General features: G+C 32.9%; 3 protein-coding genes across 3 annotated transcripts in view; all 3 read right to left on the reverse strand.

The window, feature by feature from the left end:
* LOC126898868 (uncharacterized) overlaps nucleotides 1-724 on the reverse strand; it is a 4,999-nt gene extending 4,275 nt beyond the window's left edge. The window contains exon 1 of the mRNA XM_050673276.1: nucleotides 584-724. Within this exon, the coding sequence (XP_050529233.1) occupies nucleotides 584-592 (9 nt within the window). The 5' untranslated portion in view covers nucleotides 593-724. The remainder of the gene's footprint in view (nucleotides 1-583) is intronic.
* Nucleotides 725-1,204: 480 nt separating this feature from the next.
* LOC126898872 (intermembrane lipid transfer protein Vps13-like) lies at nucleotides 1,205-1,726 on the reverse strand. Its single transcript, XM_050673282.1, has 2 exons — nucleotides 1,604-1,726; nucleotides 1,205-1,535 (listed from the first exon to the last, which is right to left on the reverse strand). The coding sequence occupies exons 1-2, from the start codon at nucleotides 1,692-1,694 to the stop codon at nucleotides 1,402-1,404; spliced, it is 225 nt and encodes a 74-aa protein (XP_050529239.1). The 5' UTR covers nucleotides 1,695-1,726; the 3' UTR covers nucleotides 1,205-1,401.
* A 16,293-nt stretch (nucleotides 1,727-18,019) lies between these two features.
* LOC126897170 (uncharacterized) lies at nucleotides 18,020-19,237 on the reverse strand. The gene is made up of 3 exons (XM_050670539.1): nucleotides 19,172-19,237; nucleotides 18,210-19,113; nucleotides 18,020-18,088 (listed from the first exon to the last, which is right to left on the reverse strand). The coding sequence occupies exons 1-3, from the start codon at nucleotides 19,192-19,194 to the stop codon at nucleotides 18,020-18,022; spliced, it is 996 nt and encodes a 331-aa protein (XP_050526496.1). The 5' UTR covers nucleotides 19,195-19,237.
* Nucleotides 19,238-19,253: the final 16 nt, after the last annotated feature.

Raw genomic sequence — 19,253 nt, forward strand, 5'->3', positions numbered from 1 at the left:
AAAAAAAAAAAAAAAAAAACACATCATAGTAAAATTAATACCTTCTCCGCTTCGCATCGAAGCTAAAATATATAACTACACATGAAAATTACCTTCGTAAATATAATTATAATTTATTAATACGACAAATAAAACAACATTCAATTAAACAGACCAAACAACCGATCACTCAACGCTCCGGCCCAGCACGGCGGAGGGTCAAGCACACACTAACTTAACTATCGATAGGCCTTATTGCTATATTGACAATTACACAGAATATTACATAACTATTAATTTTATTTATGAGACAGTAATATTAAATAGTTATGATTTAAATATCTCTACAAAATAAATGCAATAAAATCATTACGAATAAATGCAGGTACTGTTGAACAATAAACGATGAAAATGTATTTTTTGGTAAATGTTGGTATATTAGTAAAATTAAACTATATTTTCAACAAGATTTCAATACCTAATCTCATTTAACAAATAAATCAGATTCAAAATTTTTATTATGGTGTTGACACCAACAAAAATTGAATTTTTATTGTTAATGAAATCTTGATCTAATTTAACAAGTTATAAGAATTTATTTTACCATTAACATGTTATATCCTATGGCTTCATGTTGACAGTAAGGAAAAATGCCATTGTTATCACGAAGATATCGTATTAATCTTTTTCGTTTAGTCGTTGGTAAATTATCAAATGTCCTAATTATAATAGTAAAAAGAATTCATGAAATCAATTAAAATATTATGTACTTAAAGAATTAAGATATTAATTTATTGACTTGAATATGTATTTGTATACAAAATTGTCGTGTTAAAATCTTTATAACTCTATACATTACCAATACCAAAAAAAAACTAAACCGTTTTTATAATGTTTGGAAAATAATTCTTAAATTGTTAATGCAATTGTTAAACATATTTTTGTAATAAATAAGTTAATTGAATAAAATTGAGTAATATTAAATGTATATTGTAAATGTATATATGTATATATGTATATTTGTTGTATTTTTTTTTATCGGCGTATCACTTTGTTTCGGCATTTCTAAAAGTAAATTACTAAGGATTTATCATTAGATAATATTTTATCGTACGGTAGAAACGAACAACAAAGCACGTCCGAATGCTACGCTAAATGTATATATGTAAATATTAAATATATAATATTAAATACTTAATTTTTTATGAATCTCATTGAAAAATGAGTACAATATAATAGTCCAACAATGGGAAGAGTAATAAATCCAATCGAACCTAATCCTATACCTATAAAACAGCCAGTAATTTTATTTTCTTTAAATCCTTTTATTGGTTTTTTAAAGTTTTCTTCTATGATGTGTAAAATATCCTAGTATCAAACATGATATTAATTATAATTAAATTTACCAAAATCTTTTAAATATTATGATTGAAACAATATAATATATACTATAGCTAATATTTGCCCTGCTATGAAAAATCTAAGCTTTTGTGTTTGTAATAGATTTCTTTTTTTTTTATGATTTTCACTAAATATTAATGTGGCTAATCCTTTATCTGTGAATTAAATAAAAATTATACAACAAAAAAAGGATTATAATTATTGTGATCTAAATAAATTTTACCCATAGCTCCAGTAATACGTTCTAAAACACCAGAAATACCTCCAATAGTTCCATTCAGCAAATTTTTGGTTCCATACAAAAATCCAACCATGAACTCTTTAAATCCTAGAGTTGCACCCTAAATGAGTCAAATATATACAGTTATAAGATATTTTTTTAAATAATAATAATTTAATAATATAAAATCACATTAATCATAATATATTTACAGTACAGTATAAACCTTCGTAGCGTTCGGACGTGCTTTGTTGTTCGTTTCTACCGTACGATAAAATATTATCTAATGATAAATCCTTAGTAATTTACTTTTAGAAATGCCGAAACAAGGTGATACGCCGATAAAAAAAAAATACAACAAATTCTTCTATCGCACGCATTGATTATTCAATAAACGATGTAATGAAGTTACTGAAATCTATTGATGAAAAGCACGACAGAGGTATGAAGGATATAAACAATAAATTAAAGATCTATGAAAATAACTTTACTGATCTAAGGAATACATTTCAAGAATTAAAAACCTCATTTAATAACTTGCAAAAAGAGAATGATTTTTTAAAATCTGAATTAAATAATTTGCGTGATAAAATGAACTCTACTGATCAAAATAACATCGATCTAGTAAACGAAATTAATGATAGATTATATAGATCACGTAATATTTTAATTTTCAATACTTCTGAAAACGATATTATAAGTGATGAAGCAGTTGTTAATGATTTAATATCTAACATGAAAGTAAATGTATCTATTTCTAAAATCCAAAGAATAACTAATCAATTATAAATCGGCCATTACGAATTACATTCAATGAAGCATCAGATGTAACTACTATTCTAAAATCAAAATCAAAATTACGCAATACAGATAAATATAAAAATCTTTGGATAAATTCGGACCTGACAACTATCCAACGTGAAAAAATGAAGTCTCTTCGTCTTGAACTTCAGCAAAAGAGGAACAACGGGGAAAAAAATTGGATTATTAAATACCTTCATGGAGTTCCCACACTTTTTCAAAAAAACTGATTCAGCCTGGGCAAAGTAATATGAAAAAATGACAGAAAAAAATATTATTTCTCAAAAAAAATTGTGTGGATCCATAAACTCTTCAATAAGTTATAGCATAATAAAGTTAAATATAATATAAATAATAAAATCGAGAATTTTCACACGAAAATAGCATTCGGTAGCCATTTTCGCCGTGAAGACAAGTCCAGAGGTCAAATTTTTTTTTTTAAATTAAAGTATATTACATTAGCTTTAATTTAAGATATATATAAAAGTGTCAGACCTTCCGGAACATTTTCAAAAGTTAAGTTGAAAAAGTTCTACTTTCTATATGCATTTTTTATATTTGAAGCCCCCCCATATATAGGGAAATAGTCTGATTTAAAAAAAAAGTATATCCAATGAAAGATGTATATAAATACTACTTCTCATGAAAAAATTGTATTGATCCATACATTTTTTAAAAAGTTATAGCACTTTAAAGTAAAAAATGTAAATTATAAAATCGAAAATTTTCACACAAAAATAGCATTCGGTAGCCGTTTTCACCATGAAGACAAGTCCAGAGGTCAAATTTTTTTTTTTCAAATTAAAGTACATTACATTAGCTTTAATTTAAGATATATATAAAAGTGTCAGACCTTCCGGAACATTTTCAAAAGTTAAGTTGAAAAAGTTAATTTTTTGTGAAAAAGTTGTCATTTTAAATCCCCCCCTGTGGGCAGGTTAAGTGTCAGATTTACAAAAAAAATATACCAAATGATAGGTAAAGACATCAAGCATCTATATAAAAAAAAATTATATTGATATGTTCATTTTTGAAAAAGTTACGGCAGTTTTTAGTAAAAAAAATTGAAAAAATTTCGAAAATTAGCGATTTTTAAATTTGTATTTTTTTTGGAGGTTTCCCCCATTTACGGGGAACGAGGGAATTTTTTTCAATTTTTGAGGGTAATGTCTTCGACTAGATACGATTTGTGATCTTTTGACGTATCGTTGAAAGAAATCCGTTCGGTGAGAGCTGAGAAAAAGGGGTAACAGACAAAAAAAAAAAAAAAAACACATCATAGTAAAACCAATACCTTCTCAGCTTCGCATCGAAGCTAAAATGTAATATTAGTAATAGTTTTAAGTTTAATTTCAAAAATAATGTTAATTCATATAAATCTAAAATCAATTGTAAAAATGGGTATTATCAAAATGTAAGAGGTCTGCGCACTAAATTACATGTATTAAGATATAACATACCGCTATTTAAAATAGATTATTTTGTATTAACAGAAACTTGGTTATCTACTGATATAACAAATAACGAGCTTGGGTTTGATAATTTCAATGTATATCGAGTAGACCGGAGCGAAAAAACAAGTATTTGCAAGAGAGGAGGTGGGGTATTGATAGCTATACATAAACGTTTCNATATTGAAAGCTATACATAAACGTTTCGTTGTGGATATTATTAATATTCCTAATGATAATATTGAACAAGTATTCTTGATGATTAAAGGTGGAAATAATTATAAACTTATTTTAGGTGCTTGCTATATTCCACCAACTAATCAGGATATTAAATACTTAGCTCTTACCGAAACGGTTNTTAAATACTTAGCACTTACCGAAACGGTTGAGTATATATTTAATAAGTATTGGCCAATTAAACATTTTATTCTTATAGGTGATTTTAATTTATCCGGTATTCGGTTTACAAATAACAATATTGGACTGAATTATAATACAGATAAATCTCACGTAACAGGTAATATAATTTACGAAAGCTTTGTGTCACTTAATTTGTTTCAAATGAATAGTATAGTAAATGAAAATGGTTCTCAACTTGATCTGGTTTTCTCTAATGATAACACAATTAATACTCTCCCCTTAGACGACAGCATAGTACCGGTAGATAGATATCACCAACCATTTACAATAAAAAGTAATATAAAAAATACTAAATCACTTGATGAAACCAAGTCATGGTTTTATAACTACAAAAACGTCGATTATACAATAATGAACAATATGATTGCAAATATAAATTGGTCTGATTTATACTCAATAAAAGACATAAATTTAGCAGTTGAAAAATTTTACAAAGATTTACTTAGTATAATAGATAGTTTAACCAAAAAAGTTTACACCAACCAAATAAAATTTCCATTATGGTTTTCAAAAGAGCTACGTTTTTTAATTATTAAAAAGAAAAAAATACATAAATTGTTTAAGGCTACAGGAGATAAAAAGTTTTATGCCGAATTTTCACTTATCAGGAACCGCTGTAAAGAACTTTCTAAAAAATGTTATTCTGATTATTTAAAACGTATTCAAGCTTCATTAACTAATAACCCGAAATATTTTTGGAAGTTTATCAATGATAAGAAAAAAAGCAAAGATCTCCCTACTACGATCTCTTTTAATGATGTCATTGCAGATAACCCCGATAATATTGCAAATATCTTTAAGGACTACTTCGGCTCAATATACACTCCTACTCAAGCATCTTCTTCATATACTTTACATAACTTATCTCCTAATAATGAAATTATTGATTTCTCCACTTGTTTACTTTCTATCTCCGAAATTTTCAACGCCTTAAATAACTTATCATTTAAAATAAAAATAGGTCCAGATAAAATACCCGAAATAATTTACCGTAAATGTTCTTATACCTTAACCCGTCCAATTCATTTTTTATTCAACTTATCATTATCTACAGGTGTTTTTCCAAATCTTTGGAAAACTAGTTTTATTTATCCGATTTTCAAGTCCGGAAACCGATCTCTCGTAAATAACTACCGTCCTATATCCTGTTTAAGCGTATTANTGATACAGGTTGTTGTGAAAGAATTTAAACGCACAAGGTGTCTGAGTACTCACGGGCGTGACCCGAAGTTTATTGTGTAAATTACAATAAAAGAAGAAAAACAAAAAAACAAAGTATTGAGAATGATAGACTCAGTTGTATGGTGCAGAGTCAGTAGATGATATTGAAAGAAAACACTTAAGAAAAAAAATATGTATATCCGTAGTACAAGTATCGAGAGCACAAACAGAAAAACGAAGACCGAAAAGGAAACGCATATAAAGGTGTCACGGGGATAACTGACTGTACGTATTATTGCGGCGGGGTATACGACGCTAGGCATTTGTTGGACTTTACACCACGACGATAACGCGTGTGTGTGACGGTCCGGTTTACAGTTAAGCGGTGGCTGAGAAGGAGCTGACACGACCGCGGGGTGTCAACGTGTGACAACGCCGTGGCCGTGTCACGTACCCCCCCACCAAGCCGCCGCTGTACTCTAGAAATCAAATGAAATAGCGCATATGGCGTTCCGTGTTTGGTCGAATATATTAGAGTGCGCATAGCGCAATAACAAGCCGCAAAACTTACGTTGTATGTTTGATGGAGTGGGTGGTAATGCCCCGCGGAGTGCGCGCAGCAGGGAGGGGGTTAGGAGTATAGACCCCGCGCGTAACGCGCTTGGGGTGGGAGGGAGCTCTTACTCGGCCGGGGGCTCCGGCTGCGCTGGGGAAGTGGGACAGGAGAGGAACAGGTCCATCTCTCGAACCAGGCCGTCGTCCTCTAGCTCCATAGGCGTCTCCGGCTGCTCCTCCTGTGCTGGTGTCGTTGCTGGTGTTGACGCCGCCAGCACCCCGTCCACATACATGCCCGACGGCCGGCTGACAATAGCTGTGGTCACTGCTGGGCCTGCTGCTGATGTTGACGGTGTTGTTGATGTTGTTGGTGGTGCTGTTGTTGTTGTCGGTGTTGTGGTCGGGTTTATGGGCGGTGTAAGGTCCCCACCGACGACGACCCCCCAACGTCGAAGCATATACTCCTTGTACTTCTTCGTCCGGCGTTCCCGCTCGGACGGAGAGTAGTACCGAGGAGTTTTGCTAGTCGTAGGGGTAGGCGTCGCTGCGGACCCTCCACTGCCCCTGGCGTATGGATGCTTCGGGCGACGTGACGTGGATGGGGCGCTGTCTGGTCGCGTAGCGCGGAAAGACAGTAGTGGCCGAGGGGAGGGGGCCACCCGCGTATTGCTTGTGGATGCCTCCCCTGGGCGGGAGAAGTGTTGGGCCGCCACATTTATCACCCGACGAGGTTTGGAGGAAGGGGGAGCTTGGACTCCCGGGGCGGACGGGGAGGCGCGGGGGAGTGGGTTTAGTGCGATTTGTATTTCGCGCCTCACCTCCTCGCGACCCGCCCGCACGCCCCGTTCGAAGTGAGCTCGAGCCACAGGGTTCCTTAGTACCTCGGGTAGGGGGGCGCGCGAAGCATCCTCCGCCAAGCGCAGTACGCGCGGGATGGGATCCGTCGGGAGGCCCACCCGGCCCGCCAATTGGCCAACCAACCGTTGGACCTCCTCGACGGATAAGGGTGTCTATGAGACGGGTAAGGATGCTTATGATATTGCTGTTGCTATTAAAGATAAAATTTCCACTATAATTGACGATACACAGAAAGGTATAGGCTTTACTTATACCCAACATTCCTCAAAATTGTATATACAAGGTTGGCGTCTCACTCCCGCTCGTAACTGCTTTTATCTTATTAACACTTTATATTCCCGTAATCCTTTAGAGCATTATCATAGAAGTGCGATTCGCTCTGACGTTGATGTTTTTCTTGCTCATACTACGGTTTTACACGAAAATCGCTTTCCCGATACAAAATTATATTTTAACACGACCGACCTTGAGTTTCATCAGTTAGTGACGGCGTTTCTCGGTACCTTGAGTTGGCCTGTGGATATGGGTGATTATACCAGTAAGCTCAAGGATCTGGTTACAATACTCACTCCGTCACTTAATTTCAGATCTCCCTTCTATAGTAGACAAACATTTGAAAAGGATAATGGGCTTGAGTGGGTTGAAATGCGTGTTTTCCGGGATCGTACTAGTCATATACTGCGTGACTCTTCTTACCCCTCAGATAATTCACAATCCGACGGCTAATTGCTCCCCCTTTTATAATTATTCTAATGCGCAATTTATTAATAATTGCGTTAATGGAACCATATCCCAAATTTATTTCAACCTTAATATTTATTGTACTTGTTCTTGCACTAACATCAATTTAATCACTCTTGTTATGTTCCTAGAAGGCACAAATTATCGTGTCGCTTTGATGGTCCGCGGTGGTATTTTAATTGTTGGAACAATGAACTTATCATTGAAAATTCTTTTACTATTCTTGAAAACAAGATAGTTTCTTTATTACCCGTTCATTTTATCTTTAACTTTACTGATCTTACATACACTATAGAAACTTCTAATTATACTTTTTCTTCTGTTCTTTAGATTATTTACACTCATAATTTTCGTATCCGTCATGACTTTGTTGAAAGCAAAACTTTTCTTCGTACTTTCTACCTTAATATCTGTGGCCTACACCGTTACTGCTCCTTATCCTCTTTCAATCTCTGCAGTAGTATCTAGACCTAATATCTATCACTCTATTTCCGCTTTGAATAAACGTATGAATTCCACCGACTTTTCTCCTAATGTCACTTTTACACGAACGAAACCTTCCGTACAACGATATCACAATAGACCTAAAGTACAACATTTGGCTCGTACACCGCCTCTAAAATTAAATGTTACGAAAGCTGTGTCTTCTAATCTCACTTCCGCTACTTCTTTTGCTAATTTGAAATCAACTCCCTCGTCCATTAATCCTAACCAGACCGCTGGTTTTCTCTATAAGACCAACAGATCTATTTCCTTTCGAGGAAGTAATGTCTGCGACTGACGAAGAGCTTATAGCTAATCCGATGACGCGACATATACTTTCTCGGGGATGGGAGATCGGGGCGCAACAATGCCAAGGAGTTGCACACACTTTTGAACCCAGTTCAAAAGAGCAACTCCCTGAAAATAAAAATACGGCTGCACCCCCTGTAAAACCCGCCTTGTCGAACCCTTCGAATAAGTCGCAACCTCCTTTAAGTCCCCGCATTCCACCAATACCATCTTTGATGAGTATANTCGCAACCCTCTTTAAGTCCCCGCATTCCACCAATACCATCTTTGATGAGTATACAAATTCGACCTCCCACCCAACCTTTTTTAGCCCTCCAACAAAGAGCAAACCGGTTCGTTGGACTGGCACCATTCAGGCCATCATTACCCCATGGTATCAGACCAACGCAACCGAGCTCAACCCCAAAAACAAATGAGTTAAAGGTTAACGACGGGGCGTCCACCTCTAACAGCCAGGGAACTCCCAAACGTAACCCCCCAGCAAACCCAAATCAAGAACCGGTCACAAAAAAAAAACATTGCACTCCCGCCCAGAAAGCAAAATCCGCACGTCGTCAGAAAGAATTCCGACAACGAATGGTGGAAAAAACCAAGGCCAGAAGAAAGGCGGAGAAAGAAGGTGGAGGGCAACAACATAGATTGGAGAGACGTCCCCAGCAACCGGCGACAATGAGTAATTCCCCTCCAAACGACCGAGAACCAACACCCGCAGCCATGGAGGTAGATGAAGATGCGGTACTCAACGCACCGGCAATCACAATGCCAGACTTTCCGGAAGAAGTCCAGGACTTAATTTATTTTTCTCCTCCATCCTCTCCTCATCAATCCAACGACCCAGCCAATTAATCTTTCCTATTTATTTTTATTAACATAGAAAGAAAAAAAAAATTTTTTTTTTTAAAACACCCCCCCTAAAATTTAACCACTTAAAATACAGCATTTCAATTCCTTTTTTATTACATAAACCCATAGAGCGAACAACCATTTGAGATCAACTTTAAGTTAGACAAACTCGAATTGTTGGTTAAAATTGCTGCGGTTCGATCGCATACGCGTGTAATTGGCGGCTTGGCGGGGGAGTATGACACGGTACCGTATATATTGCGATACGTGAAATACACGGTCACCTCGTCTTTTCCATCAGCCGCCTTATTACATCGCGAGCCCAGCCTGATTAGAGTACCCCCGCTATCTAGTCAGGGTGCAAAGTCGATCTACTGGAGCGCGGTCGACCACCGAGCGCCGGCGGTGANTTATCTACTGGAGCGCAGTCAACCACCGAGCGCCGGCGGTGAACGCTCTATCTTGTTTTTGACGTCCTACGTGAATTTTCTGTATCCGCCGTCGTCACGTGTGGTACATTAAAAGTTACTGTTAAAATCTTAAGTTGTATTAACTCTTAATTTAAATTGTAATATATATATTGGTTTAGTTAAAATTTCTCGTACATTCTTTTGCTCTCGGGCAGTGCCATTGTAGTAATATTTTTAGACATTTTGTGCGTATTTGTGTTACTTATATTATAGTTAAGAAACAAACTTTTGTTGACACTCGAAATACCCGTGTCAACATTAATATATTAATAGATAAACTTATTATTATTGGTGTTAGGGATCCAATCCTTTCATGGTTTAAATCTTACTTATCTGATCGAATCCAAAAAGTAAAAATAGGTAATTCGATTTCTCCAAACATAAATGTAACCTCTGGAGTGCCGCAAGGTGGTCATCTCTCACCTTTATTATTTATAATTTTTATCAACGATATAAACACTGTATTTCGACATTGTAAATTCACTTTATTTGCAGATGATTTAAAGCTTTATATGTCAATTTCCTCAATAGATGATTGTAATAAATTACAATATGACCTAAATCAATTCTGTTTATGGTGTGCAAATAATGGTTTAAACTTAAACACGGATAAATGTAGTCAAATTACATTCTCTAGAAATAAGCAAAATTTTTTATTTAATTATCACATAGATAATGAAAACCTCAATATTGTATCTAATTTAAAAGACTTGGGTATAATTTTTTCTAATGACTTTACATTTACCAAACATATAAATGAAATCCATAATAAAGCCTTACGTGTATTTGGATTTTTAAAACAAAATTGCTGGGAGTTTCATGACCCAATTTGCCTACGTGTTTTATATTTCTCTCTAGTACGATCGATTTTAGAATATGGTTCGATAATCTGGAACCCTCATCAAGAGTATCTTATTAATAAATTAGAACGAATCCAAAATCGATTTTTACGTATGCTGGCATATAAAACAAATAATGTTGAATTAACATTGCAATCATTATCTTTAAAATATGAAATAGATAGTTTGGAATTTAGGAGACAATTTAAGGACATATATTGGCTCTAAAACTTACTAAACTTCAAAATTGATTGTCCAGATATACTTGCTTTAATTAATATAAATGTTCCAAATATCACGTTAAGATCCACATCTACATTCTACACTCCTACTTGCAAACGTAATTATTGTCTATTTGCACCGGTAAACCGAATGTTAACTCTAGGTAATAAACTTAATAATTTTGATTTTTTTTTACCGAATTCACTTTCAGATTTAAAAAATTGCATGAAAAATAGTTATAATCTTTAGTTATAGTTTCATTATTATCTTAAATACTTATTGTTGTTTTTTTTTCTTTTTTTATATTATTCATCTTTATTATGTATGCAAAATTACTTTATTCATGTATTTTAACTAATTATCTCTGTACTCTATGCCCACAGGGCGTTTATTAAATAAATATTGTAAATATTAATGTTATAAATATTAATATTATAAAACATTTTGAAAATTAGGGATTTTTAAATTTGTAATTTTTTTGGATGTTTTCCACATTTTCGGGGAACGAGGGAATTTGTTTCAATTTTTAAGGGTAATGTCTCCAATTAGATACGACTTGTGATCTTTTGACGTATTTTTGAAAGAAATCGGTCCAGTGAGAGCTGAGAAAAANTTTTTTTTTTACATTTAATTTAAAATTTAAAAATAAATAATATTTTTAATAAAATGTAAAAAAATTAATGATTGAGATATAGCTATGGACTTTACGTATAACTATTATTTAAAAAAAAAATATTAACTGGATCAAAAGTTATTTAAGTTGTCAGTGAGTGGTGGGCCACCCTGTATATATATAGTATACTTATACTTATCTGTATAAGGGTAATTCTAATTAAGCGACGGAGTGTAACAAGTGTATTTAGTTTTTTTTTTCATCCTATTGGACCACGCTATAAACTTAAATAAGTGCCATAGTTGCCGTTTCCGTCCTATCAGGATTACGTTATAACTAACTGTACCAAGTGCAGTTAGTTTGTTTTCGTCCTACTGGATTACGTTTCATAATATACTTTAATTTGAAAAAAAAAATTTGACTCCTGGACTTGTGGTGAAAACGGACATCAAAGTAAAGAAAATCGTACGATTTCCGTGAAAAAATTCTCGATTTTATATTTTATATTATTAAATTTATATAGCTATAACTTTTGGAAAAATGTATAAATCAATATTATTATTTTTTTATAAATAATTTTTATATACCCCTTTCATTTGACACACTTTTTTTGTAAATCGGATCCTACCCCTTTATACAAGGTTAGGATCAAAACTTTAACCATGCGTATTGAAACTAAGATATTTTCAATTTAATTTTTAAAGTGTTCCAGAAATACTGACACTTTTATATGTATCTTAAATTAAAGCTTATGTAATATACTTTAATTTGAAGAAAAAAAATTTGACTTTTGGATTTGTCTTCATGGTGAAAATGACTTCAAAAAATGTGCTATTTTAGTGTTAAAATTCTGGGTTTTGAATTTTATTTTGTTTTAAAATAAATGACAAGGGAGTACATTGATTTGCATAAATAATATTGATACAGCATTGAAAGTTAAACTTATTTAAATTTGTTTACTTTTTTGAAGTCAAGAAAAATAACTTTGAAATTACAACTAGCTTAAATAGCCAATTTTTTCACCCGAAAGCAGCGACGTACCCTAACTTGTGTTTGATGCACTTGGGGAACAAGGTTCCAAACCACAAATGACAATGAATTTTTTGCATTTCTTCTTAATTTTTTTTAAGTTAGAATAAATTTTTAACTCATTTGATTTTTATCACATTTAAATTCAATAACTTCAATAAAGATCAAGGATCCCATCACTGTAGACGCCACTCGCGAGAAGAAAATTTTTATTCATATTAAAATTATTTTAAATTTTAACTTTGATGCAAAGCTGTGAAGATATTTTTATGTGACTATCATTTATTTTCTCTGCTCTAACTTGACCTTCTTTTATCAACGATACATCAAATGACTACAATTCATATTTAGTTGAAGATATTACCCTCAAAATTTGAAGAAAAAAAATTCTAATTTATCAATTAAACAGTTAGTTGTCCAATGTTCTCCACACAGACAATTAAAATCATACATTTCTAATGTTTTCAAAATATTTATTGACGAATCAATATTGATATGATAAATACAAAATACAAAATTAAATCATTTTACTTTGTAATTTAATAATTTTTTTAGTGTATTTGTGTGTGCTACTACTAGACTATAGTATTCCAAATTTATTGGTAACATGTTACAACATAAATCATTTCTAAAAAAAATTATTGTTAGTTTCTTCTGAATTAACAATGGATTTTTACAATTATAATCAAATATTATTTTACGCTCAATTGAGTAAATCTTTTTAACAACTTTTTTTTTTGGTTCCTTTAGTTAAAGTAAATCATTAAAATTAATTAAGTTCTGAATATATCCATATATTTGTATGTGTAGAATCTTTTTTTTAACACCAAAAATTACTAGGAAATTATTACTATTACTTCAATTTAAGTTATCTATTACGATAAAAATGCAATAAAATATTGATCTACTCTGATAAATGTACTAAAAATAGTAATTATAAAACTTCCTAACTGCATATTAATCTTAACGATACAATTTTTTTAATTCTCATAAATTTTTTTATTTAATGATATCAATTCAAACTTGCAAGTTTAGCTAAAAGTTATGGTAATAAATTCCTTTTTTTGTTTATTATAAACTTTCACATTAAAAGATGAAATAAAGGAGGTTAAAAATTATTACTTTTAATATATTAAAATCAATATCAATAATAATTTGAAAACAATTCAATATACACAATTATATGATGTATAATTTTATATTATATTTTTGAATCTAAGAATTACTAATCGGGATAAAATTAAGGGAATAAGAGTTATTGTTGCTTTTGTATATATCCACCAATTTCTTAGAATTAAACACTATCTACAGATTTGCATCGAAGCGCTTCTTATGATAGTTATTTTAATCACTGTCAGATTAAATATATACTGGACCCAACTATGCTACGTTCCCACCGTGCTGGATTTTTTTGTATCTTTATTGTAATAAATCACTTAAACAGAAATCATAGTGATCATTTCTAAGTTACTTTTGGTGTTTAAAAAAAAAATTCTTCTTCTTCTTCTTATGTGCCTTCACAACTCTTCAAGAGTTTTGGCTACCACTGTCACCAACCTCCAATAATCCCGATCCTAGATCCCTTTCTTCCAATCTGTTGCTTCCAGTCTCTCTAGATTTTGGCGCACTCCATCCATCCATCGTTTTAATAGTCTGCTTCTGGGTATTCTAATTGTTGAATTGTATTTTATTGACGCCCTTATTTCATTCATTTCCTTTTTTCTCATCGCGTGTTAAAACCACTGAATTCCCTGACCCTTCAAATAGCTTGTTATATGAGGTACTTTGGTGATTTCCCTTATTTCCGCATATTTCGTCTACGCAATCTATTTGTTGTGGTATCAAACACTGTTTCACAAATTGCTCTTGGTACTCTATTCTCAAAGGTTCTGAGTTTTTGTTCAATTTTTACTGTAATGAGCCATACTTACATCCATGTGTAAACTTCGACCTTACAATACTCATGTATAAGCGTACTATTGTTATTCTAGAGAATAGTTTTGACTTATATTGTTATTATATTGAAATATTTTATTAATGCAAAAAAAAGCCCTTTCCATGTTTCCATTAGTTTTGTTTTCTCATAATTTATTTCTAGGCCAATCTTTTTTGCTTTCTGAATGAGTGTATTTGTATTTTGTATTCTTATATTTTTTTTCTCCCACTAAGTTCCAAACCCATATTCCAAACCTAGCACATCTAGCGTAGTATTTCCAATATTGATTCCGAGTTTATTACTTTGTACTATGCGTATCACTTTGTTTAATGCAATGTTGAACACTAATGGTAATAATGCATCACCTTGTTTGAGCCCTGTGATTACTTCAAATTTTTCCTACACTATACAGTCCACTCTAATTGGATATCTTTTTCCGTTCATGAACATTTTATTAACTATCGCGGCTGATGCTATCGTAAGCATTCTTGAAATACACAAACACTTGCCATATGTTTGGTGTGTCCTCGTACTTCTTTTCCATAAGCTTTTCAATAGTTGATAGATTCCTATACACACTTTAGCTACTGGTTCCAGACACTTTCTAGCATTATTTTGAAGAATACCTTATACACTGAATTTAGTAATGATATTCCTCTATAATTATTACAGTTCTTCTTATCTCCTTTCTTTTAAACTGATATTTCTATAGCTTTGTTCCATTCATTAGGTACTCTTTTTTTGTTTCATATATGTTTGCACAATTCGTACAGGGTTCATACCAAAAGTAATTGAGCCTCATCTTTTTCTGACGTCACTAAATAATCCAGCATGCTGCGACCAGTCAGGAAGAGTGGAGAGAACCCTAACGAACTACTGCAGATCGGCTGTTCTGAGCTCTGGAAGCGACAAGACGTGAGTTCCCCCAAAGGAAGTTTCTAAGCGTCGTCATGGAAAAAACGATTTAACAACGTTACGTAATCAAGTTTTGTTTTCGGCTGGGGAAAAACGCTACTGAGACAATCTCAATGCTTCAGACGGCTTTTCCGGATAATTGTCTGTCCAGTTCTCAAATTAAGAAGTGGCACAAGGCGTTCAAGGAGGGTTGGGAGGACATTGCCGACGAACCAAGGTCAGGGCACCCGTCAGCTTCGCTGACAGACACCAATGTGGAACATGTGCGTTATTGCTTGAACACCGACCGACGGCTCAGTATACCAAGTTCTGACACTTGGTATATACTGGCCTTAAACTTGCCAAAATCAACAGAACATCGCATAGTGACTGAAGAATTGGCAATGCGCAAGTTATACGCCAAGCTTGTGACACGAAAATTTATTGACGAACAAAAAGCAATTCGAGTGCTCCGATCCCAAGAATTCCTTGACTTGTGTGAAGACAATCCGAACTTCATGGACCACGTGACTGGTGACGAAACGTGGTGTTTTGAGTATGCAGGGTCATCGAAGCGACAAATTTCTGAGTTGTACACGTCCTCGTGATCACGCCCCAAAAAGGCGTGCATGATCAAGTCGAAAACAAAGACCACGCTCATGTCTTCTTTGGTGTGCAGGGCATCGTGCACCACGAGTTTGTCCCACCAGGACAGACTGTGAATGCAGTGTTATACAAGGCTGTGTTGGAGAGACTGAGGCTTAGGATCCATCGCCTGCAGAGGGAGAGGAAGTGGCCGATTCGGAAAGACTGGAGGCTCTATCACGACAATGCGCCCTCTCACACCGTGTTAATCGTGAACAAATTCCTGGCCAAAAAGCACATAATTGTGTTCCTCAGCCTCCCTACAGTCCCGATCTGTTTCCCCGGACTTCTTTTTATTTCCAAAAATGAAAATAGCCCTGAAAGAATATCACTGGCAGTCTATCGAAGATATCCAAGCAGCCGTGACAGAAGTTACGGAAGATGCCTACCGGGAAGCGTTCGATACATGGAAAAACCGCCTCCAGCGTTGTATTGTCGCGGGAAGAGGGTATTTCGAAGAATTTTGATGACTTGAAGCGTTATAACCAATAAAAGTGTAATTCTGAACAAAGGCTCATCCCAAATGTCATTACATTTGGGATGAACCCTGTAATTTATTCTGTGCAGTTTTATTCTACCATATTTTATAAGTTTAGATGGAATACCAGATGACCCGAGATCTTTCTAGTTCTGAAACTAGCTTATATATATATATATATATATATTTATACTTATTCGAACAGTGTAACGTGCGTACATAAATATACACATATTTATTGCTTTCCCTGTTGTGTCGGGTTATATATATATATATATGTTACAGTAAAAGATGTTAAATTTATATTGACGTTATTAACTAGTAAATAACAATAATTACCAAACAAACTAGTGATTATCGTGGTTTATTAATTTTTTGGTTTGATTATCGATAATTTCTACACACGATGGAAAATGTTGTTATATAATGTTATCTTAATGGTANAGATAATTTCTACACACAATGGAAAATGTTGTTATATAATGTTATCTTAATGGTATTAAATACTAGATAGTACAAGCTTAGTGTAGGGCTTTATTTTAAATATAATAACTATTATAGATAATATTTTGTCAGTCTCTCACGGTACACATCGGATCGACATCGCCATAATATCGTCATATTATTTTTGTATGTTAAATCATAGTGTTAATTTTCTTTGAGCTGTATTAAAATTCAATATGGATGAACTCGAAATGGAAAACAAATTAAACAAAATTTTATCTGATATAGTTAAAAAAAACGTAGTAATAATAACTCATATCTAACCATTGATGAGTACAATATTCGTATTGTACAATTAAAACATTCAAAATTTGTGTTGAAAACGCCAGGAGAAAAAAAGTCTATGAAAGATTATCGAATGGTACGTAAATATGATATTTTAACAATAAATAATAAAGAGCGTCTTATTAACCTGTTAATGACGATTTTATACTCTATTACGTTACAATTGACGAGTTCAATATTTTTCATTCGACTCTTTCTACTATTGGCTATATGCAATTCGAAATCTCACAGTTCATTATCNATATACTTTTCAATAAGTTTTAGTATTATAAAATTAAAAATGTAAAAAATAAAATCGAGAATTTTCACACATTAATAGCATTTGGTAGCCATTTTCACCGTGAAGACAAATGTTACGAGAGTAACAAATAGAATAAAATAAAATAGTATTGCCGAATAAATAATTAGTAATCGCACAATAGTTGTCAAATGACTGACGATGCTCTGAATTACAACAGTCGCAGTCGGCTCACTTCCCGGTTTTGCAACACCGAAAAATACTTTATAAACACATTCTTTTAGGCCGACCTCAATTACAATTCAATTTATGATTATCTGTTATTACAATTGTGGGACAATAATAAAACTAAGTTAAGTATTCATAACACTCCCTCCCTTAAATGGAAGTAGTGTTTGAAATACTACTTACATATAATACTCTTAAATTACAATATAATAATTAAATTAACAAGACTTCAGACCATACTTTCATTGCAATTTGTACAATGTGCGATATCTGGTTTATATTGTCGGGTGGTATTTTTATATTTACACAATGCATATGAAGTTAGAATTATTATTATTAGAAAGAGACAGTAAAGAAATGGGATATGAGTATTTAAGATGAAATGATCGGAAGACTCTGCTATTGTGGATTCAAGATTATTGAGATCTGTCATCTGCTAATTGATTCAAATCTTGAATGAAATTATTTTCTGTTAACGGTTCAGGCTGATATTTAGAAATTTTATTAGTTATATTAGAATTCATGTAAACTAAAGGATTCTCGGGAACAAAGTCTTGGGAGAAAACAGAAATAATGTTTTGAGATGGNTATTCTTTGGGAGAACACAGAAATAATGTTTTGAGATGGTAATAATACTGAAGTTTCGGTACTCACAGTACAAGACTTATCCACTGTTATTTTACCAATGGTATTAATAGAAAAGAGGTTCTGTACATTATTACATTTGAGTGTCATATGAGTTTCTGTAGGAGTCACATATAACCAAGAGTTTTGAGTTTCTAATTTATGATATATGGGAATGAACAATTTACGATACTTAAGATTACAATTGACAATTGGATAATTAGGTTTAAAATATAGATTTACGTCACAATTTTTAGTTTTGGAATGACGATATAGTGCTTTAGGGTACTTACACAATTTAAAATTATTTAAATCAAAACAATTTGAAAGTTGAAGATCTGATAAAGAAAAATAATAATCATTATTTCTACTTAAAGCTAAATACTTAGATTCGGTTACAATAAAAATAAAATTTTGATTTCCTTGTGGTATAGGCAAGGATATGGGGTGAAATAAATTAAAATCTAAATTAGACAATAAAGGGATTTTTAAATTAAAAATCAAAGTATAATTAATATATAATGCATCAATAGTAGTTATCTTGAACAAATCAGTTAGACTTGTAGAATAGATAGAAACTGGGAGTTCAAGGGTTGATGGTAAACTAAGACGGATTTCTTTCAATTCATTAAGTAGGATATTAGGAGGTAGGATACTAGAATGTAATCGACCACTTAGAGCTGAGTTAACTATAGCAAGGAGGTTCTGAGTTTCCCAACTGTATTGGCTAAGTAGTAGAGTTATGGTGGCTGTATGTTCAGCTAGAGTAGAAATGAATTCTACTAAATTGATTTTATCAGCATTCATTTGACTTTGCGATAGTAGTTTCTGTATATTTCGGGACATATTTTGTTGTGTTTGATCTAGATGTAGTGAGGAATTGTATGTGTGATGAACTACGGATTTCATAATGTGTATTTGTTCTTTGGNATGAGGAATTGTAGGTGTGATGAACTACGGATTTCATAATGTGTATTTGTTCTTTGGATAGTCGTAGAATTTTTTCTTTATTTTCCTGAAGTTCGC

This window comes from Daktulosphaira vitifoliae, unplaced genomic scaffold (genome assembly GCF_025091365.1).
Source record: "Daktulosphaira vitifoliae isolate Bord-2020 unplaced genomic scaffold, ASM2509136v1 Scaffold_2, whole genome shotgun sequence".
In the NCBI taxonomy this organism is placed as follows: Eukaryota; Metazoa; Arthropoda; class Insecta; order Hemiptera; family Phylloxeridae; genus Daktulosphaira; species Daktulosphaira vitifoliae.